At 40.4% G+C, this 23,713-nt stretch overlaps 1 protein-coding gene across 1 annotated transcript in view; it reads right to left on the reverse strand.

The window, feature by feature from the left end:
* The window catches only part of whrna (whirlin a), a 344,555-nt gene that overhangs the window by 30,145 nt on the left and 290,697 nt on the right, over positions 1-23,713 (reverse strand). The window contains exons 7-9 of the mRNA XM_055225688.1: positions 16,061-16,273; positions 11,451-11,669; positions 10,110-10,142 (exon numbers count right to left, since the gene is read on the reverse strand). Of these exons, the coding sequence (XP_055081663.1) occupies positions 10,110-10,142; positions 11,451-11,669; positions 16,061-16,273 (465 nt within the window). The remainder of the gene's footprint in view (positions 1-10,109; positions 10,143-11,450; positions 11,670-16,060; positions 16,274-23,713) is intronic.

Below are 23,713 nucleotides of genomic sequence, written 5' to 3' on the forward strand. Positions count from 1 at the left end.
CAGACGAGCATCCTCCAGACCCTCGCTACACACGGCTCACACAATTTCCACATTGTGAGCTGGTTCGGCTCCTTTGGATGGTCGGCATTTTATTGTCATGAATTTGAGAAGCTGGACATCAGCCTCACAGAGTTTCTGAATCAGAATCCCTATAGGAGTCTGAGGCTGAATGAGATCCGACCAATCATCAACCAGGTGCTGACACGTGGTCCTGCACCTCAGTTTGAGAAGCCTGTATCATACTCTAAACTGTAGCACTAACTCTGACCACTGCACACACACACAGTCCTGCACCACAGTTTGAGAAGTGATAATAATATATGATAAATGATGTGGTGATATTGTCCTAACGTGTGGCCTATTTGCAGATGGCAGAAGCGCTCAAGTTCCTACAGTATGTAGGCATCATGCACTGTGACCTGAAACCAGATAACATCATGATGGTAGATCACGTGAAGCAGCCGCTGTGCATCAAAATCATAGACTTTGGCTTAGCGTGTTCTGTGAGAGACGCCAGACAGGAAGAGGAGAGGCAGACGCTCTGGTACAGGTACGTGAATACACAGGGAAAGTACTGCACAGTATATTACAGGCACATGTACTTGAGGTACATGTTCAGTGTAGTATAGTGACCGCACACAGGGGCAGTCCTATAATGTAGCACTGATTTCTATATGTTGTAACTATAAGGAATGGGTTTAAAACCTTTTAATCAATAGTTTGTAATAATTGATCGATATGGGTGTGTTATATGTTTAATTTACCTTTTCATATACATATATAATATTTAAAAATATATATTTTGCACACCTGACCATCAACCACAAGGTTGACAGTTCAAACCTCAGTGAAATATAGGGTCTGTAGAGGTAGGACTGTGTTGCAAATATTTTATGTGTGACTAACTGTAAAATGTGTGTGTTTGCAGAGCTCCAGAGAGTCTTCTCCGGGCCCCTGTCCATGGGGCCATAGATATGTGGTCTGTGGGCTGCATTGCTGCTCAGATGTTCCTGGGCACGATTCTGTTTCCGGCCAGAGATGAGCAGGACCTGATGAGGTTGATGGTGGAGATTGTGGGGCACCCTCCCAAGTCCTGTCTGGACCGGGGCCTGCTGACCACAATGTTCTACATCAGGTCCACGCCCACAGACGAGTGGAGATATAAAGTACGTACAGGTCCTTCTGTTCACACCTATCCATGTATGATTCTATGTACAGAGATATGTATATATGTATGTGATATATATGTGATTGTGACGCCTGTGCTCGTTTCAGCTCAGTCCTTTGGATCCCACTCGCCTGATCATACAGCAGGACCACATTTGCAACCCGCTGACCTCTGACATCACAGAGGAGCATGACCGGTGCGTCTTTGAGCACCTGCTCAAACGCATGCTGGACCTCAACCCAGAGACCAGGATCTGCCCCGAAGAGGTGCTCCAACACCCTTTTATCACCACCTCCTACCTCCAGGCTCACCAGGACTGTCAGGCTGCTCAGGGCAACCAGGCTCCCAAAGCTCCTGAGGACCACCAGGCTACCGAGAGCCACCAGGCTCCCCAAGCCCACCTGGACTTGCTAGTCTCCAAGGAGGTTAGGAAAAGACCTGGAGAAACATTGGTGAGCTCTGCTCCCAAAAGAAGAAGGATTTCTAGTCCCAAGGCCCACACACACAAGGGCCATCAGGCACATCAACGCCACCAGGGATGTCAGGCTCCCCAAGTTCCCCAGGACCACCACGCTCTCCAGGACCATCAGGCTACCGAGAGCCACCAGGCTCGCCAAGCCCACCTGGGCTCGATAGTCCCCAAGGAGGTTAGGAAAAGACCAAGAGAAACATTGGTGAGCTCTGCTCCCAAAAGAAGAAGGATTTCCAGTCCCAAGGCCCACACACACAAGGGCCATCAGGCACATCAACGCTGCAAGGCTCACCAGGGATGTCAGGCTCCCCAAGTTCCCCAGGACCACCACGCTCTCCAGGACCATCAGGCTACCGAGGTCCACCAGGCTCCCCAAGCCCACCTGGACTCGATAGTCTCATTGGTCCAGAGACTCATTGGTGAGCTCTGCTTACAAAAGGAGCAGGAGGTTCCAGCCACGAAACAGGCCCCATGGCTGGCCATTAGGTTCGCCAGGCGCAGCCACAATCGCAAACGCCGCAAGGCTTACAGACGGCGCCAGGCTCACAAGCGCCTCCAGGCTCCCCTAGGCCACCAGGACTGCCACACTGGCTAGAGCCACCAGGCTAACCAGGGTCCCCAAAAAGGTGGCAAAGAGACCCAGAGACATCTCTTTGAACTCTGCTCCTAAAAAGGAATAGAAGCTCCAGCCCGTACCAGGCTCGTCAACACAGCCAGACTCACCAATGCTGCAAGAACCATCCGGGTCCCCCAGGGCCACCATGCTCCACAGGCCCAGGACCAGTCTCTGCAAGCTCCCCTGCCTCCTCAGAGTTGCCAGGCTCACCAGATTCACATGGTGTCTTCAGGAAAGAGAGGTCATACGGAAAACCTCATTGACCTTTGGCAGCACGGTGGCAACACTCATGCCTCACAGCAAGAGGGTTCGATTCCTGGGTCGCCCAGGCCTTTCTGTGTGGAGTTTTTCATGTTTCTCCCCGTGTCTGGATGGGTTTCCTCCGGGTACTCCGGTTTCCCCCATCAACCAAAACATGAACGCCCTTCGAGACAACTGTTGTTGTGATTTTGGGCGTTACAAAAATAAATGAATTGAATTGACCTGACTTCTCCAACCCCTCCCAAAAGTACTAGACCAGGGGTCGGCAGGGTCAGCAGATATTATGTTTAATATTATTTATTTATTTATTAATCGTGTTTTTAATGTTGTAATAGAAATTAAGTTTGATTGATTGATTGATCAACAGCACCAACTCTGCCCTCTTTATTAAACATGATTAAACATTCATTAGCATCCATTCCTTGTTTTGTGACTTTATTTTACAGCAGCTCACGGCGCACACACTCTCAAACACACACATACACACACACTTGCATGCTCTCACAGACACGGAACATTGTGCAAATAAAACCCCAACAAGCCAACCACATGGTCAGGTACTAAACTATGGTGAAGATGAGCCAGTGCACAACAGGGCCACAACCGCGCATCATCATGTTAGCCAGTAAACAAGAGTAGAGCAGTTTCTCTTTAAAACTCCTCCCTTTGGGGCTGGACACTGTTATCTCAGAGTAGGATAAAGCCCAGAGCTTCAAGACAGAACCATCAAATTGACCCATACCACTTGTTTTGAATATATTTTATATACAAATACACATTATATATTGTGTTTTGATATGATATATAAATGTACAGTAATAGAGCAGCTGGGTGTGCAGATACAGATTCCTCTCAGTGTGTATTGGTCATTGAAAACTGTCACTAGTTTATGAGTTGTAAAAATCAAGCAAAAGCTTCACACAATGGCTTATACTCATAATACAAGTCAGAGCTTTATCATAAAAATGTTAAGTGTCTTTTCAACATTGGAGTTTACAGTTGTCTTGGTTTGGTTGGAAGCTCATGTTTTGCCATAGTTTGACTTGATAGATTGACTGCATTTCTAAGCACTTTCTAAGCCAAACGTTTGGTATTGTAGATCAGAAAATAACCTAATAGGGGCCCTTTAAATATCAAAATTGAGATTTACAGTGAACAAAATTAAAAAAACATAATCTACATAAGTTAATCACTAAATACCACAAATAGAGCCAAACATGTCTCCTTTAAACAGTACATTGAATTACACCCACAGCTTTCACCAATGCATGTGTGTGGGAGTGAGACCTCTTTCTCCTATCTCTGCAGCTGTCCATCACCAGGACGTGTTGTTACATAAACATGTGACTCAGCATTCCAGAAGTGTCCATCATGGCCGCCAATCACCATCAGGGCCCCCAATATATTTACAATATATCTACAGCTGATCCCATCTGATAAAACCAGAGCGGAGGTAATCCGCTTAATGAGGGGAATAATTAAAATTTAATTAGAGGTAATTTAGAGGCATCTCACTGATCAAGCGCTGCTGTTGTGCAGGTTGTGTCCAGATATAGGGCGCTCAGTAATTAAAGGGGTCGTTAGATTAAGAACCAAGATAATGTTTTTTACTCAAGGCTTTATATATTCTTAAAGTTAAACCAAAGTTAGACCAGCCAAATGGAGTAATTAAGACCATGTCAGATACCAGGGCTAAAGAAAAAAAGAAGTCAACACTGAACCAGTAACAAGACCTAAATAGGGCTAAACCAGGACTAAACCAGGGCTAAACCAGGACTAAATGTAGGCTAAACCAGGGCTAAAGAGGAAATTACTCAACAAAACAACTAAACAAACAAGGACTAAATAAGGATAAACCTGGACTAAACGAGAACTAAAAAGGGATAATCCAGGTCTACACCAGGTCTAGACCAGGTCTTAACCAGAACTAACTAGGGGTAAACCAAGTCTAAAACCGGTCTAAACCAGGACTAAAAAGGGGTAAACCAGGACTATAACCAGTCTAAAACTGGGCTATACCAGGACTTAAAATGAAATCAGTAAACATTAAACCACTAAGCCAGGACTAAATAGGAATAAACCAGGACTGAACCAGGACTAAACCAGGATTAAAGAAGAAATTATTAAACATAAAACTACTAAATAAAACAGAACTATATAAGGATAAACCTGGACTAAATGAGGACTAAATAGGGATAAACCAGGTCTACACAAGATAAACCAGGTCTACACCAGGTCTAAATCAGGACTTAACCAGAACTAAATAGGGGTAAACCAGGACTAAAACTGGACTAAACCAGGACTTAAGAAGAAATCACTAAACATTCAACCACTAAGCCAGGACTAAATGGGACAAAATAGGAAAAAAACTTTTTCTGAATGAAGATGTGCGTGTTCACAGCTAGGGGGCAGGGTTAGCGCCGGCCTACTTGTTTTTGCATGATCTCCTGTGCAGGTGGAGTCTTGTGAGAGCAGCTTGGGTCAGATACATGAAGATACATAATAGTTTAGAGCTTTTGCCATGCCCCATTTTAATGGACTGATAGGCAGCACATGTCTTTAGTCAACCAAGAATTAAGCGTCACTATGAAGCAGGTTCACAACTTGCTCTGTCAACTCTAGATTTTCTGGATGAAGCCATGCGCATTCACAACTAGGGGGTGAACCAACCAACCAATCAGAATGATAAAAAAAAAGGTAAGAGTTATGTACTTCAAATGCGAGGAACTGTCAAAATCACTAAATATATGAGTATTAGACCATGACTAGTCCAGGACCAAATGCATTCTAAACACATCTATGAGGATCCATTGTTTCTGATTGGAGACAGCAGTCTGAAACTGAAACAAAACAGAAACAGATAAGAGTTGGAAATGGACTGGATAAAATCTGAGGAGATTAAGGAACACACTGCTCTCTGTGTTTGGCTTAATGCTTTGTTATCAGAAGAAACAAAACAGCAGCAGTGTGCATCTAAAAGAGACGAAAGAACAAACAGAGACTGAAACACTGCAAATCTGAGGTGAGAGAAATGTCATTTTATTCAGAATGATAGGTGACCAATAGGGCTGTGGTCTTTTAAATGGTCGATGGAGTCTTGATCGAGCAAAATTTGTAATTGTTGTTTTTTTTTTTTTTCAATGATACAGATTTATATGAGACAACAGAGGAGAGAAGTTAGTGAGTGATTTAGCTGAAGATATTGTATTTTTTTTATGTTCTTTATATAAATACATTGTTTCCTAGAACTTTCGTCTGCATAAATAGCTGTTTTTGCATGAACTCCCCCTGCAGGTGTAGTCTTGTGAGTGCAGTTTGGGTCAGATACATAGAGATACGTAATAGTTTTGGGAGCTTTGGCCATGCCCCCTTTTTAGTCTACAGGCCTAGTGACCAATGAGCTACTTTGTTTCACATGCATCACTGAAATAAACAGAGTGACACATTCAGACCTGTTCCAACGCTCGAATTCTTATGAGACTTTAGTGACAAAAACATTTCCAGTCCCCATATCTGAGCCAAGGAGCGTCAATATTTCTCAAAAGTCAGGGTTTAAAATGAAAGCTTTAAAATCAAATGTGCCGTGCAGAGAATAAATGTCCCAGTGTCTCCATGGGGGTATGCATAAAGCTGCTAACCAGAGGTGGAAAGTAAAGTACAAAAGTTAAAGTACTGTATTTAAAACAGACCTACTCTACAAACTTTACTTTTCAGAGCCATGTTATAGTTATGTCCCCTCAACATTTACTCACCAGACGTTCTATTTGGAGTGACTCGCGCATGTTTGAGCAATCTTTAATCGCTTATTTTCCAGACTCCATATTGCCGATGAAGTCTCGTTTTCACCGCCACTGGTACACGCCCACTGCTCTGTACTTACTTCGTTTTCCAGTTTGATTTTCTTAATCAGTGATACGTGCAGGATTTAGCAGCACTGTGAAATCATTTTGCTGCTTGCCATCTACAGCTACCCAACAGAGGTGCCGGCTCGTTGTGGTGATGTTTACAAAGACGTCACCTCCCATTGTGCACTGCATGTTTCTAACGAGGAAGTCAGCGAACTTTCTTTTATTAAGTTGTTTTAAATTAATAGACTGCACAGCATTTTCAACTCAAATCCAAATTTGTCCTGTATTTCACTATCAGCAGCAAAAATCTTTTACATCAGCAGACATATAGAACGCTCTGCAGCAGCCACTGTCCTCTCACCATTTACACTCATTTAGTGTCTACTGCAGTGTCGGGGCTTGTGCAATATAATGCGGTATAGTTATATAGCAGACTATGATGTGAAATGGGAGAGACATGAGAAGGGCGCACGGTCATCAGAGCAGTGAGGCCGCCTGAGAGAGAGCACACAGCTGCATAAGTTCACCTCTGCTCTAGCTCTGTGAGGAGCGGCTGTCTGCGACCGACTCGTGCCTTATCTCTCTTTCTGCTATTGTGGGCTGCATAGTTCTGTCTACTCCTGTTTATTCAGAAGTGATCCTGAGGCTCACAAAAGTTCCCATGATGCATTTACCCACAGCAGAATGCGCCTTATTGTGACAAAGCACAGACTCAAACTGCACAATCGGCCGCTGTCCAGTCTAATGTAATACTTAGGAATGGTCTTCATTGCTTTTGTCCATGGATTTGAGCAAAAGTATTGGCCAAAATGCAGCAGAATACAGCTACTAAGGCGTCTTATTCAAATGGGGAGTGAGAAACAAAGGAAAAAGAAAAAAATATATATAAATACATTAATGTTTTGCCCCTCATTTTCATGTTTTGTCCCACTTAAACAGAAGTGCTGATCCATATTTGGTTCATTTCCATCAAGTCACCCTAGACATAAATTACTCTGATTTGACATTACTGACTTTAAAAACACGGAGGAGGTCTTTGCGTTGCCAAGAAGACATACACTGATGGAATCAGACTAAATACATTATCAGCCAAACTCGCCGGCTACACATTTAAAATGTTAACCATAGCATAATCTTGGAATCTATCACATTCTCCCTTCCATCACGTCACTGACAACTGTACTGCTGTGGTCTTCAATAAGCCAGTGCACCTGTCACTCAAATAGTGTCTACAATACAATTTGATTCTTTTAAAAATTCTATCATGAATTTGTCAAAAACTGCACTGGCGTTTTCCTGTTCACTCAGTCTCTCGCAGTCTCGGTGACAAGTACGATTTCTGTCACGTCCTCTGGAAGTGCACCAACCACAGACACATTCAGACCTGTTCCAACGCTCGGATTCTTGTGAGACTTTAGCGACAAAAACATTTCCAGTCCTCATATCTGAGCCAAAAATGTCAAAGAGCATCATTTCTCAAAAGTCAGGGTTTAAAATGAAAGCTTTTAAATCAAATATGCCACAGGGAATAAATGTTCTTGTGTCTCCATGGGGTACACAGCTGCTAACCAGAGGTGGAAAGTAACAAAGTACAAGTTAAAAGGTCATATATTACACAAAATAGACTGTTGTAAGCTTTAAGCCATGTTACAATGTTGCTACCTCCTCAAAAGCATACCTGGAGTTGTGTTTTGTTTCATTCTTACATGTTTGAGTAATCCTGCATTATTAGTCTCTCTACATCTCCAAAGCTCAAAATGGTCCTTTCCACCTTGTGATGTCATGTAGTAGTTGTTTTTAAGTTACCTGCTAACTTTGACCTTTTATTCAGTAGAGATTGGAAATTCTAGGGCTGAAATCGTCCAAATGATTCTAGTGAGGCATCACAAGGTGGAACAGAGTGTTTTCAGTCTGAGAAAATAAACTCAGCCTAATTATGCAGGGTTTGTGTGTTAAACATGTGTGAATGAAACAAAACACAACTCCAGGTCTGTTTTTGATGAGGAAACAATGTTTTAACATAAATCAGAAAACAGAAAATATGGCCCCTTTAAAGTACTATATTAAGGTCACCTTTTTAGGTATCTGTACTTAAAGGTCCTGTACTCACATTTTTCCCATGCATTTGAGCAAAATGTGTCTCGCCCCTTTGTGTGCAGATATATTGTAAAAACAGCCCTTGAGGTCAAAGTAAGTCTGTTGTGTACTGTCCGCAACTAATTATTAAAAAAGTTTGAGTGTCCGATAATCAGGAAATGTGTGTTAGCAAGCTAGGTTTTGTTAGCTTTACCGTCAGTGGTGTCTGAGAGCTTATAAACTCATTGCAGTGAATAATTAGCATGTTAGGAACGCATAAGCTAAATGACAAATAACTTTGGATCACTGCAAACTGTTAATAGTTCTGTACAAATCAGGTTTTACTTATAGTTTGAGACCTGCTGAAATGGAGGAGAGATTTATTTTTACCATAGTTTGAGGAAACAAAAATATACTAGCAAAAACAACTTTATTATTCCTACAGAAGTCAGCTGTCCGAATCATAACCAAAACACCCTCCTTCAACCACGCCACTCTAGTCCTACAGCAGCTCCACTGGCTTCAGGTTCAGTTCCAAATTCTGTTCAAGATTCTATTACGCATCTGTAAATCTATCCATAATCTGGCTATCTCTGTGATCTCCTCCATATCACCACACTCTCACTCCTCAGCTCTGGAACAGCAGACTGTATAAAGTGAAGTGTGATGTCATCCGTAGCATTCAGCGCCAGTCAAATGAAGCTCATCAAAGTGCACAGTTAGTAAGTATCACATGAAAAATCCTACTTGAGTATAAGTATGAAACTACCCATTTAAAAACGTACTTAAATTTTATTTTATTTTATTCAACAGAAAGAACTGAATCAATTGTTTTCTCTATTTTTATGTGTATATTTATGTTTGCTTTCAGGTCTGAGACAATACTTTTATTTTTCAGTTCAGTGCAAAGATGTAGTGGAGTACAAAGTACAGATACTTACTCTCAAATGCAGTGAAGTACCCACTTTAACATTTACTTAAGCAAAGTACATATATTTAAAATAGTCTGTGCAGTACGTTACTACTTTTATTTAGTTACATTCTACCACTACTTTTAAAGTACATTTTTTCCAGCAGGTACTTCAGTACTTTTACTTAAGTAGATACTTTATATTCTTTTTGAGTATATTTGTAGTTGTACAAAATTGAGACCTCTGTTAGTTTAGCAGTTAAGATTTCAGTCTTTGTATTATGTACTGTATCCTGGAATAATCCCTATAAGAAGAAGCCATATAAGAAGAAAGGAGTGTTCAGGTGCAGTATAGAGTTTTTTTTCCACTGTGCTCTGTGGGGGTCTGTGTGTATGGATGGCAATAGGTATGTCAATAAATGAATGTGGAAGACAGTTTTTTTTGGGGTCTTTTTTCGAACACACACACATCCAAGACACCACCCACTGTAGCCATAAAAGACTTTGAACAGGGCAGGTTTGGCCGGTACAGTCTTCTCTCAAATATGAAAGCTCATAGCCATTTTAAAAGTAAACTATGAAACAAAAACTCAAGTCTAACCACTCTCGATAGTTCAGAAACATAAACATCTCAGTCTTTATATCTGGGTTGGTATAATACATCAATAATAGATCTCAGTGTGTCTGTAAAGTTTGAGTTGAAAAGCCACTGCAAAGCACAGCACTGCAGCCCAGTGATCACATGACTCTGGTCCTACCTCCATCAAATCTACGAGCCACAGCAGCCTCTCCTGTAGAGAAGACATGCCATCATCACATAGGAACTTATGAACACGTATAACCTGATTACACAGTCACTTATCTGTATGGGTATAACTGTTTATATTCTTTTTATTATAGGATTTTGAAATTCAGATTGGGTAGCAAACATGTCATTAGGACAAGAAGACATTCACTCCACCCTCCTCTTGCTCTAGTTAAAAAATTAGAACTAAAAAACACACACACAAAGAAATTCAAGTTAATACCAATACTCCAACCAGGGCTGATTAAAAAACTATAAAGAGCAAGTAATTTCAGAAGAATAACAATAATAAAAGGAATAAAAAGCCTGTTTTGTGCACTGGTTCCCTCTTTCCTATCGAGTGAAATTCAAAATGTTATTGATTGTGTTTAAATATCTGCACAATATTGCAGACCTATACTCCACCCAGAGGTAACAGAGCCTTTTCTGTGGCAACACCCAGACTATGGAACGACCTCTCTCTGCCTGTCAGATCCTCTCTGTCTTTAACACAGTTTAAGACTAGACTGAAAACCCACCTCTTCTCCCTGGCATTTAACACTAGCTACACAGGATATCTTGGTGTTTTATTGTTCTTTTCTTATGTATCGTATTATCTGTATATTTGTTTTTGGTTAATTTTTTTATGTGAAGCACTCTGGTCAGCTGAAGTTGTTTTTAAATGTGCTATAGAAATAAAATGTAATTTAATTAAAACATGAAAGCGCTAACAGTCTAGCATGATGCTGTCTGGATGCACTGCCGCTGACTCACACTCTGAACTCACCTCCTCCCCCCAGCTACACGGTGTCTAGGTCTGGTCTTTAAATTGCCCAAAATCTGACTATAGGAATAGACCATATTAATTACCAAGTATACGCTTTGCCAGCAAAAAAGTTTCTTTAATGTTTAGATCCACTTTAAAGATGCACTATGAAACTTTTCTGCTGCGTGTGTGTGAATCTTGATGGCGGCAGACGCTCCCACCAAGTTCCACTTCACCTTTAAAATGGCACAATGTTCAACATCTTCTGTGTCAGTGTTAATAAACAAAAACTAAATTACGTTTTTCCAAATAGCTTCATAAAGTGGTGCTATTATTAAATCCTTAAGATGCCATCATTGTCAGTTGAAAGGACCTTACACCATAAGATTAATATGTGGGGCTAATCCCAAACAGATCATGATAAGGTTCAACATTTGTAGATCAGAAGTTTGGATACTTCATAAAACTCTAGAACATGAACGCAACCTATTCAAAAGCCACCGTTGTGTCCCGATCATTTGAAAAGAAAGTCAGTATGGAGGTGCGTACCCGTGCAGAGCTGAGCGTGGTGTTGGTCATGAAGCTGGCAGAGGAGGAGGTGAGTGTATCTGGGTACGACACCATAGACCCAGAGTCCCCCGGGAGCCCTGCAGCCCCGGGCCCCTGCCTGGCCTTCAGAGCCTGGATCTCCCTCCGCAAAACCAGGGCATCGAAGCGCTCCAAGTCCTGAGGGGTGACCACGGTGCGCACCTCCGACAGCAGGGAGAACTGGGGACAAAGGAGGAAAAATAATCAATGATATTAAAAGGTGCGGTATGAAACTAGCACGCTAATCACACACTTTCTGATTCTTGGTCAATAAAACTCATTATGATTAGATGCAGACAGTCCACAGTGGATTTATTTTGACCTCAGCAGCTGCTCACGCAATATATTTGTACTGGGGTGAGATATTTTGCTCAAATACATGAAAAAGTTAAATTCCAAGTATTTTTATTGCTCAAAAATGCATTGAAAAATATATGTGATCTCCACAGACCTGACCTGTAATTCGCCTGGTTGTGTCTTGCCTGTTTGTCTCCATGTCGAAGTATGTTTAATGCCACACTGTAGAATATCCCAAGCAAAGAAAAAACACCTCCATAGATACAAGCAGGTGGTATGACTCCCAGAAAAGTCCAAATAAAAAGTGCTTAACTACGTACAATTTGGGGCTTTCGGATTTGAATGTTGCCTTAAACAAGATTTATTTGTCTAGTTCATACAAAAAAGTACAGTAATTTCTGAGTCTGGAAGTTTGGGTTGAATAATTAAAATTCCAAAAGAAAAAGCACTGTATGGTTTGCCAATTAAAACATTGTGTTCAGACCATATGGCCCATGCATTTGTTGTCAAAATGTGAGCAGCAAAACGTCTTCACTCCTACAACTTTTTGTCCAGTTGACAGATTTGAATTTTTCTTTTACTATGGATCAGACCTGGACGACTCTGAGGGATTACGAGGGATTACACATACATCTAAGACAAAGTTTATGAGACAAAATTACAAAATTACTTTCTGAAAACCTTAAAGTTTTCAGAATCTTTTTTCTTTTCTTTGTATTATTCAAGCAATAATAACAAAATTACCCTGTTTGATAATGTCCTTGACTTTATGAAAACTACCAAACTGTCTGCAGGGTTCCATTCTTTTTGATTTCACCATTTTCTGAAACTCGGAACTACCAAGGTTATATTAATTATGATTATGACCACAAGAACGCAATTAGTCATTTCAACTTATACATTGACAAAACTAAAAATTATTCATTTAACATCCCCCAATTATAGTAACACAGTAAGCACAGCACGCAGTTTACCAGTGACTGTGAATGCTGCGTCCTGGGGGGTAGATTATGCTAACGCTACATCAGTTCTGTGTCAGTGGAGCGTTTAAAGCCCTCCTGATTGAGTTGGATTTTCCTCACCGCCCCTGAACGCAGCACACTCCGCTCGACCTTGAAGGCAGCTGCATTTAACAGCCCCCTATTGGACTTTTACAGGGTTTGAGGTCTACGGACATCGCAATACTTTTAGGTTTATGGGGCTAATTTACCACCAGAATACAGTGTTCATCTTGGGTTTGTGTGTTTCCTTTGCGAGTAATTATTCTAAATTATAGGACTCAATTTACGCTAGCCGTCTTTTTCAGTACTTTAGAAACCAGTATTCATATTTCATAACCTAAAATGTGCACTGCTGGAAACAACCGGTATAAGAACTACACATTAATTAGCCTTAAAAAAAGCATTAAGAAAGACTTATTCATAACTGTGGGTTGCAACCTGTAACGCAACAATCCAGGGAAAATTCAAATCTCATATTATCTGAGGCGCAAAGGAGTTTTTACAGAGGATTACTGAAACTAGTGAAGCTAAATAGGACTTCAGGTATATGTTGGGATGAGGGAATAGTATTATACGCCAGAATACAGTGTCCATCTTGGGTCTGTGTGTTTCCTTTGTGAGTAATCATTCTAAATTATAGGGCTCATTTATGCTGGTTGTCTTTTTCAGTACTTTAAATACCAGCACTCATATCTCATAACCTAAAATGTGCACTGCTGGTAAAGAAAGGCTTATTCTTAAAAAAAAAACTGTGCTGGGTCTCTACCTGTGACGCAACAATCCTGGGAAAATTCAAATCTCAAGGTAAAGGACTTTTTACAGAGTATTACTGAAACATGAAATATATATGAAATAAACTAGTGTGAATGAAGCTAAATACAATTCCAGGTTTGTGTTGTCCATAAGCCTACATGAAGTCACGTGGACAACACCTCAGCTGGTGGAACAGTGCTTTAGGTTTTGGAGAAGAAGCACCGAAGTGGATATGCAGATTTCCAAAAATGTGTATGGAAAACATAACTCTTTTTGATCATAAAGGCTCATAAAAGCATAATATGAACACTTTAACATCCGGAGATGACTAAACACAATACTTAACCTTTTATGACCTACTGGAGCTCCCATTTCCCATTTCATTTTGAGCAACTTGCAGAAAAGAGACTAATAAAATAGAGTAATAATGATTTTGGAAAATAAAAGTAGACAAAATGATCTATTAAAACAATAGCTACCTGGACAACTGAGGGATCACACAGACAATAGGTAAAGAAGCTACAAAACTGAAATGCTTAGAAGTTCAAAATGAATACATAGTTTTGAACTATTCACTAACCAATTATAAGTTATAATTTTATTTTTTTATTCAGCTTTTGCAAATATAAATAATATATATTAATATACAAATTTAAATGTATTTGCTTTTATTCATATTCATAAAACATCTGTATCCCAAAAATATAACAGGTAGAAACTTCAAATAACGTTTATGAGGTATAAAGAGGAGATGAGGTGAGTGTTTTGGTGTGAGTCGCATAGAAGGATGTAAGACACAGGTGCTCTTCAAGGATTAGACCACTGATCATGAAATAACAGAGCTTAGCACATATCGACGTGGATGTGAACAGCAGTGGAGCTGAAAGAATCTGAGGCACACTTGTGTAGAAAAATTTCAAGTCCTTTATTAAGACATGGAAGAGCCTATGCGTTTTAACATGTCTTTATCAGGGCTTAGAATTAACATCTTTTATATGGTTTGAAAAAAAAAAAAAACTTTCAGTCATGTGTCATATCATATATAAAAAAATATGGAGCTTCCTTCTGTTTCTTTAAAATTAGTATTTCAATATTAACTCTGGTCATATTAGATAAATATGGATGGCTTAGGCAGAACTGTTCCGTGGCAGGCCTCAAAGCATTAAATATACATTAACAAAACAAATAAATGATATATAATAGGTGTGTTATGGTTAAAAGTATCAGAGGCTGTCCTCTTTACAGGCCCAGAGGGGCAGTGGCAGTGTGGATGGTTCAGAGTGTGCAGAGGGCTCATATAAAGCAGGTGATGGATGGGCTTTGGAGGATAAGGTGAAGAGCACCAGACTCTTTACTGAGACTGTAAAAGCAGCAGAGAGAGCCAAGCATAAATCTGGCACTGACCAGAGGAGAGGGAGGGGACAAAAATCAGCCAGTGTCAGCTCTATGTTTGGATGTGGAGATTTGGACAACAATCAAATCTAGGTTCTTCTGGTTTATGTTTATGCATTTTAATAATGTTTGTGCACTGATAAAAAATGCATTGGATTTATATAGCACCTTTCAAGACACCCAAAGTGCTCTACAGTGCATTATTATTCATTATTCATTCACTCCACACTCACTGGTGGTAAGCTACTACTGTAGCCACAGCTGCCTCAGGGTACTAATCTGTGCTACCAGCCCCTCCAAACAACACCACTGGCTGCCCATTGTGGCACCTGGTATTTGCAGTGGTCAGCTATTCAAATACTAACCAGAACCCTGCTTAGCTTCTAAGATCTGACATCAGGTTTTGATAAGGAGGTTTGTACACAGTGCAGGCATAGGATTATAAGGTTTACAGGTCTACTGTGTAACATTTGCAAAGAGCAATCCACCACTGGCATTTGTCTATTGGTTTAATAGTTTAATTACAGGAGTTTTCATTGCTGAATAATACCTTGAAATAAATGCACTGGCCTGTGAATGGCCTCACATCTTCATATATTCATAGATAAATAAAAAAGTTTAATGCCATACTGTGAAACACTCCAGGAAAAGCAACAGGCAAGTTCTGGACACTCCACCAGGAAAAGTTACATACTGGCATTTTAAAAATATTTAAAATTCTAACTACCCTAATAGATATCATTAATTTTTATGCGTACTGTTTTATAATTTTTAATGAACATTTCGGCTAGAGTGGGAGAATGATCAAAAGTTTAGGGCGCACTCACACTAGGCCTGCGCCTGAACTGTGCCGTACTGAAGCCTGATTGTGGATGGTTTTATGGCCTGCACTCACATCTGACCCGCGATCCGGTGGTGTCATCACACTGCTCTGTCATGTGTGAACACTTTGGTAGTTACACTGTGCCAAAGTTCAAGCTGTGCTGAGCCTGACCATGGTTCATTTGCACTCACATTGGACAAACGTACCTTGTTATACCGTATTGTGCCATGTTATGTGGGCGTTCTGTGCTTCCATTGGCCTAGTGTGACCTTAGATTTTTCCCAGTCTAGTTCATGCGCTGTTACCTTAGCGTGTGTGTTGAGCAGCTCAAACAGAGCCTGCACCAGCTGCTCCACCCCGATGTGCCCGTCCCTGTACTCCTCCAAGTAGTAGCTCATGGTGTGGCGCTCGCTCTCCGTCAGCAGATGTCGTGCTTGCTCGTCCAGCATGGCCCGGGACTGGTTCACCAGACTGGACAGGGTCACCTGGGAGCCCGCTACACCCTTGTAGAACCCAGGCTGCAATCAGACAGACCAGAGAGAAATAAATACACTGATATTTTAAAATACCACTGATCGAGGAAACAAAGTATTACGTAACCACACATGAGGCTTAAACTTCAGTTATAATGGGACAGGTATTATTCTTTTTAGAATCAAACAACTCACAAAAAAATGTTACAAATTTACAAGTCTTTACATAAAAAATAATTGGCACTGTGCACAACAGCGCCAGGAAACCTCAATGGTAGCGTCACTACTTCTTGTCTAATTTGATCTGAGTTTTTTTCTGAGTCACGCTAAAATGAAAAAAATAAAAAGCTGTGGGTGTATGTTAAACACTACACAAATAAAATTAATACTTCCCCGGGGGACACTTCCACCTTTAGAAAGAGAGATGTTTGTGTCTCAGTGCTAATGCTAATGCTAATTTTGAGTCATAATAAATATTAAAACAATGCCACTGATTTTAATGAAAGTGACTCCGCTTTGACACTCAGGCACAGAGCCTATTAAATGTACAGCCCAAATCTCAAATCTAGAAACATTTTAATAAACGTTACTTCAACTTTTTGATATCTATGTCATATTTTACAGTATTGTTAATATTCCTATACTGGCATTTTGACACCACACTAAAACCAGGTTCACTGTTAGGTTTGGTTTAGTTCTGGTAGAGACCTGAATGACTCCTGAAAATACCCCCAAAATGTATAGGACGCAGCATTTATCAAAATCTCATTTATTGAATCAAAACTGTGTTGCAGTGATAATGTGTTTCACTTTTTATTATTGATGTGACTGAATACAAAGCACTGACTAGATTTCTGTCAGTAATATCTCAGAGCTACTGTGTATTTACATAATGATTGCCAATAACAGACTTGTGTGTTCATTTGTGATGTAAATGACTCCAGGAAGAGAAACTGATGCGGTGCACTACATCAAGAGTACCCACCCGAAGATTTAGCCTATTGTGATAGAGATAATTAAAGGGGAAATAATTCAAAGGGGAAATTATGTTAAATCAACATTCATGAGTTTTTAACCATTTTATCATTGCCTGGGGTTCAGGATAAACACTTCTCCAATACTTCATAAATGTGGGCCTGGTCATCGGTGAATCTTCCTGAGTTCAGAATGGTGTGATTGACAGGTATATTAGCCAATTAGGGGCAGGCGTGGTCCCTCCATATCAAAACAAATATGGCTGCTTACGAGGAAAAAAGGACAAATAAATCACAGGGGACTGAAAAACATGGTGGATTTCTTCTAAAATCAATGAGCAAAGCACTAAACTCTGTTAATCTGAGGTGAGAGAAGTTAGATTTTGATTGAAAATGATGAGTGACCATTGAGCTCCTTCGTTTCATATGCGTCGCTGAAATAAACAAATCTCACTGGATGATCTTGTTTGGTTCTGGCTTGAGGCATGACAGAGGGAGTGGGGACCAGACTGATGTTCCTCTGTATAAAAACTGCAGAGAGATTGTTCATCATTCTGGATTTATCAGGCAAATGTTATGATGTGTTATGTTATCTTAATTTTTCACATAACTCCGAGCTCCGCCCAAGGCTTTTATTGTTATTATCCCAAATATTCCAACACAAGGTCACAGGTTCATTCCAGCATAAGTGGAATGAGGCAAGCCTTCTCATGGCTGGAGCTTCGATTTTTATTACTATCAAGTCAGTTTAGATCAATATCGTGCTTTACATTTCCGTATGTTATAATGTAATACTAAATACTGAGAAAAAGGCATATGTCTCCTTTAAATACTTCACGTGTAAGATAAACTGCATTCCCTGGGGTCCATTTTACACAGTGGAGCTTTCATGTTTTATGCCTGTGTGTTTAGCTCTGTTGTTTTTATTGCATATATATATTATATTTATACATATGCCATTTTAACGGCTCTCTGTTATAACTGCATACTGATCAAACCCACATCCTTTCATCTGCCTGTCTGTAGAACGCTGAGAAGGCAGTTAGCGCAGTGCATCCAAGTGGGTCACACAGGAAGAATCATTTATGCATTATGGTGCTTATAGATTATGACAGCGTGTAGAAATGGAAGTGTAAATAATGTAGGGGCGATGATATGGAAATGGGAATTTTCCATGCAATTTGACTAAGCATTTTTCAAAGCTACTCACCATTTTCCAGACAATTCTTTCTAAATGTGTCTAATTGGGCCAGACGTAAAGCCAAATCTTTATTGTGCGTAACTGCTAAATCCTTTGACTGAAAATTCATTCATCACAACTACGTCAAAAAGGAAAATCTTTAATGACTAAACAGTTTTCTTCCTTGCTGTGCTTGTGTCTGTGATATAGTTATAATCAGACACCTGTGGATCATTTTGTTTTAATAAGTCCTCTGACCTCTGCGTTAGAAAACTGAGGTGCCCAATGGGAGCAGACGTCAACATATACGTCATCACAACAAAGCGCCGCATGCTGCTGGCACCTCTGATGGATAGCTGCAGATAATGATAGAGAGCCAGTTTACGTTTTTATTTGTAGCAAAATGACTAGCCGACATTGTTGAGTCACAGATTAAGGAAATAAATTTGTAGTAAGTACAGAGCAGCGTGGTGGAGAAAACGAGAGTTGATCAGCAATATAGCGTCTTGAAATTAAGCAATTAAAGATTGCTCAAACATGCACGAATCACTCCAAATACAACTTCGGGAGAGTAAATGCAGAATAGGTTTGCTTTAAAGGCCTCAGTGTGTAACATTTTTGGCAAACAATAATATCTCTGGAGACAAGCATGGCACAAGCATTTCTGTTTAATGCTCAAAGTTATTGTACATTGTCCTGATGAATACACACGTACATCTACATGCATGCACACATGATGTACACACACATACATACACACATAGATAGGGATCCAGGTGAACTCTGGACACACAACAAGAGCGTCTTCTCAGCCTCTCTCAGTTCAGTAGTTTCTGTTCGTGATGAGCATTTCGTTTTCCCATATTCGGTGTAAAAAGTCTCAGAGTTTCATAGCTAGCTCAGCAGCAATTACTTTTAACGAGGCACTGACCTCATGTAAATGCGCTCCGTGGGTTATCAGCAGACACCCTCAGGATTATTTTCGAGTTTTGCGGGCTAATGCTAACGGTTATTGGAAAAAATACCGGGGACTGATTCTGGTGGGCTAAAATCTTCGCAGACTAGAGTTGCTGTGGATGTTAGCATAAACATTGAAGGCAGTGTCTATATTATATGTCTATGCATGTACACACACACACACATCTATACATACATATACATGCATAAATGTACATATATAAAATCATTTTGAACCTAACAGGCATGGACAGATTTAACCATCAAATCCAGCCTTTCTCTATTATTATAAATCTTATGAACTGCATGATCCCTAGTATTACTGTAGTCGACTGCTCATGTGCCACTCACCTGTCTGCAGGAGCTCATGAGCCTCCAGGGTAGAGACAGGTAACAGCAGACCTATGGTGCACAATACAGCTCATAGTAACTAATAACAACTCAATATCCCAGCATGCAATTCTGCTACACTTATATACAGCCACAACAGACACCACCTGCAAATACATGGAAATGCACCATAGACTGATGAACATATAAATGCACAGACCAACAGTAATATGTGATATGTAACTTATTATTTCACTACATCCGTAATTCTCCTCTTTGGTCTTTCTTTGTAGGCCAGCTGTTATATGGATGTTCTACCCTCAACATCCTTCAGGCTATATACTCACTATGTACAAGCCATCTCAAACCAAAGACTGGACAACATTTGCAATGCTGACAAACGGAATATATTCTTTAAATAAAATTAAAGGGGGAAGCGAGGAGGGCAGGGTCTGGAGCACTAAACAGGAGAGCGAAGGTGGAGGGGGTGTACAGTTTGGATAACTACAGGGGAGAGTGAGGGAGGAGGGGGTAGGGGGGCTGGAGGACTAAAGGGGAGAGTGAGGGGGAGGAGGGGCTGGGTCTGGAGGACTAAAGGAGAGATTGACGAGGGGTTTGTGAGGGCTAGGGACCAATTAGAGTTAAAAACATACTTAATTTTTCATGTTTTGAAATTCAGCTTTAACCTAGTTTGCACAAAAATTGCCAAAGGGACTTCAAAAATTTCTTGTCGAATACTATCAACATTTTGAATTCAAGTAATTTTATCTCAAGTGTGACAAATGTAAATCTAACATAATACGAGTTCTTGTATGTCTTATGAACCCGCAGAGATGTGTGACCTACATGTCCAGAGGAGAAAAGCAGTAGACAACGGCTGAGATGGAGCAGAAGTGTTGCATATAAAAGAGCACGGGGCCATATCACCGGCCCCAGGTGTAAGGTTGAGACCCGACACAAAGGCCATGAACGCATCACGTAGACAGATCCGGAGCAGTCACATACATTACTCCCACACACCCGAAAGCACCTGAACACACCACCATGCATTCCGCTCCCTCATGGTCAAATTAGCTTTCAGCTGAATACACTGTGTCCTCTGTCATCCATTATTACATTCTTACTGGCACAGGTGGTAGCGCTGCATAACATTTACTTTAAGAGGATATGACAGGCTTTCATGTTTTTCTAAATGACTTGGTTTGGTGGGATGGTAACTGTGGTCAATATTTATCATAGTTCTGCATCAATTAAGTTGAAATTTATGGAAAAACGTTAAGAAAAGTGGAAAAAATACAAGAAGTAGCGATGTGCCGCACACCGTTAAGTGTTCTGTGTTAAGAGAGAGGGACATTTGAGTCTCGATGCTAACGCTAATGCTAATTTTGAGGCACAACACCACAAACTGAAGTATTCTACAGATAAAAATAAGTAAAAACAGTCTTTAATTTAATCTATTTGACTTGTAATACGTTGTTTATGTTTTCTGATTTTCATAAACGTTACTGCTTTGAGGCACAGTGAGCTAGCGTGTTGCTGCACAGAGTCGATTCAATCCAAAATGCACAAGAACATTTTTTCTGGCAGATTAAAGACTTATTAGAACAAAGGTGCTAAATGTTGTTTTTTATTTGTCAAATCATAACAGGTAAGTTTTGGCCCTTGTTTACAGTACGTTGTAAAGTAACAGTTATATATCATATCTGCTGCCCATGTTCAACCAGAAAGTATGGTTAATAGTCACATTTTTATAGAGTGCTCATACTCAACAGGGGTGAGGTGGGTTAAGTGTCTTGCACATGGACAGAATGACAGGATTCATCTGTGGGAGCTGGAATCGCACCGTCAACCTGTGGGTCAGTGATGTTTGTGTTGAGAACGGGATTCGAACGGTCAACCTTTGGATCAGTGGCCCAACGCTCTTACCTACACAAAAGTTTTGGATACTGGGAGTGGGACAGGTCAGAATTCTATGGTGTAATTTGCTGTTCAACTGTCAGATTGCAGATTTGTTGACCTGGTTTAAGGTTAATATCTCTGTAAATACTGGGCCTGTCCACATGAAACAAAAACTGGCACCAAGTTCAACATATTCTCTGTATAAAGAATGCCTCTATTCAACCACAAAAATATGATTGTTGCCAGTTAAAAGGACTGTATATTTCTGTTTGGGATATCTCTTTCAAAAACAGTTAATCTCCCATAGAGTTAAGTAGGCCCCAAACACATTTCCTTTACATGATTTGCTGTGACTCTTCATTCAAAACACAAAATCTCATATTGCCAGGGTGCTAAAGCTAAAGTGGATTTGATCTGCAGTCTTTAGTAAATGTAAGTGTGCAGATTGGCTTGGGCTGGTTTGTCCTCACCATAAACAATCTGCTCTTATCAGCTCTGAGCAGCTCCTGTAATGAAGCCTCTAATCACACATGCTCCACTTTCTTCTCCACAAATGTAATCAAGACACACACGCGCGCTCACACACACACAAACATAGACGCGCACACACACGCAGCTCTATGCTACTGCTACTGTAACCTTTTGGAGGGTGGCATCAGTCAGACCACCTCTTACTATTGAGGCAAAGTCCTAGAATTGGTCATTTTGATCTGCTTCTCTGAACAGCTCCTGCTTTTGGTTACTTGTACTTGTACTCCTACCCTTTGGTCGACCACTACTTGTACACAGCTTGTACTTGTACACAGCTGAGCTGTCAACCAATCACCACCTGGTGGCGAGTTGGATCCGATGGCGGAGGAGGAAGAGAGACAGACCTGGCAGGCCCAAGCACATCGTGAGGGTCTGCTGGGAATGTCTGGCGGAGCCCTCTGTCAGGGGGGTTTTCAACTCACACCTCCGGGAGAACTTTTCCCTGATCCTGGGAGAGGCTGGGCCATGTTCTCCACCTCTATTATCTATTGTCGGCGTGAACATTATAACGTAGATTACAAAATAGTGTAGTATGGGCCCTTAGGTTCTGTTAACTAACAAATACAAGCCATGTTCACTCTTGCTTAGTATTTGTTAGTTAGTTAGTAATGTTACTTAAAATAATTGAGTAAGGAACACAATTTTTTGCACTTAGGATACTCTGTCAGTGTTAATATTGTAAACTACTGTTATGCCAGTAGTGGTAATTTAAGCCCTTAATTAATGCCTAAGTTGATAATGTTACTGTAAAATTTAGGCTAAAAAGGAGACACCAAACTCAAATCTGAAAGTCAAAAATCATTTATTTTACCAAGTTTAAGCACAAGATGAAGCCACACTGAAAATGCAACATCTTTAACAGTGGCAGGTGAATCAAAGCACCACGATATCTGTGCAATCTGCAGCATAAAACCTCTATATGTTTATCATTCAAAATACAATCACAATTTTTTACCATATTTACCGTAAATTTCGGATTATAAGCCGCTACTTTTTTTCCACGCTTTGAGCCCTGCGGCTTTTACAGCAGTGCGGCTTATATATGGAATTTTACTGGATAACGGCCCCTGGGGGGCGCTCTCTAGCTGTAAACGTAAAAGTGAGACAGACGTGGGGAAAGATTCTGCTCTGAAGAATTCACTAGTTTTGATTTTGAACGATCATTTTGCGCATCATGAAATGGATATGATGCCGTTTTTAAGATAAAGAAACAAAGGAAATAGAGCAGGGGTCGGCCTTTAACACGCAAAGAGCCATTTGGACCCACTTTCCACGTAAAATAAAACACTGGGAGCCGCAAATACTTTTTGACATCTAAAATGAAGATAACACTGTATAATAACAATAATGTAACGGAATAATGTAGGTTTTACTTTCACGGACAAGCCTTCTACACGTGGCAGATAAATATGGCAAAAACAACTTAAGTGCATTAAAAAAATACAACTCACCAAACCGCTGCATCATGCATCCCGCTGATTATGTGATTATGTCTACTCTACTCCGCAGTTTCTTTAAAAAAACAACAACAAAAAAACTCGTAGCGTATCATTTTATCCCAGGTGCTTATTCTCCATGTGCCAAAGCAGTTTTGAAGGTTTCATTGCCTTATTT

The sequence above is a fragment of the Periophthalmus magnuspinnatus genome, chromosome 12 (genome assembly GCF_009829125.3).
Source record: "Periophthalmus magnuspinnatus isolate fPerMag1 chromosome 12, fPerMag1.2.pri, whole genome shotgun sequence".
Lineage (NCBI taxonomy): Eukaryota > Metazoa > Chordata > Actinopteri > Gobiiformes > Gobiidae > Periophthalmus > Periophthalmus magnuspinnatus.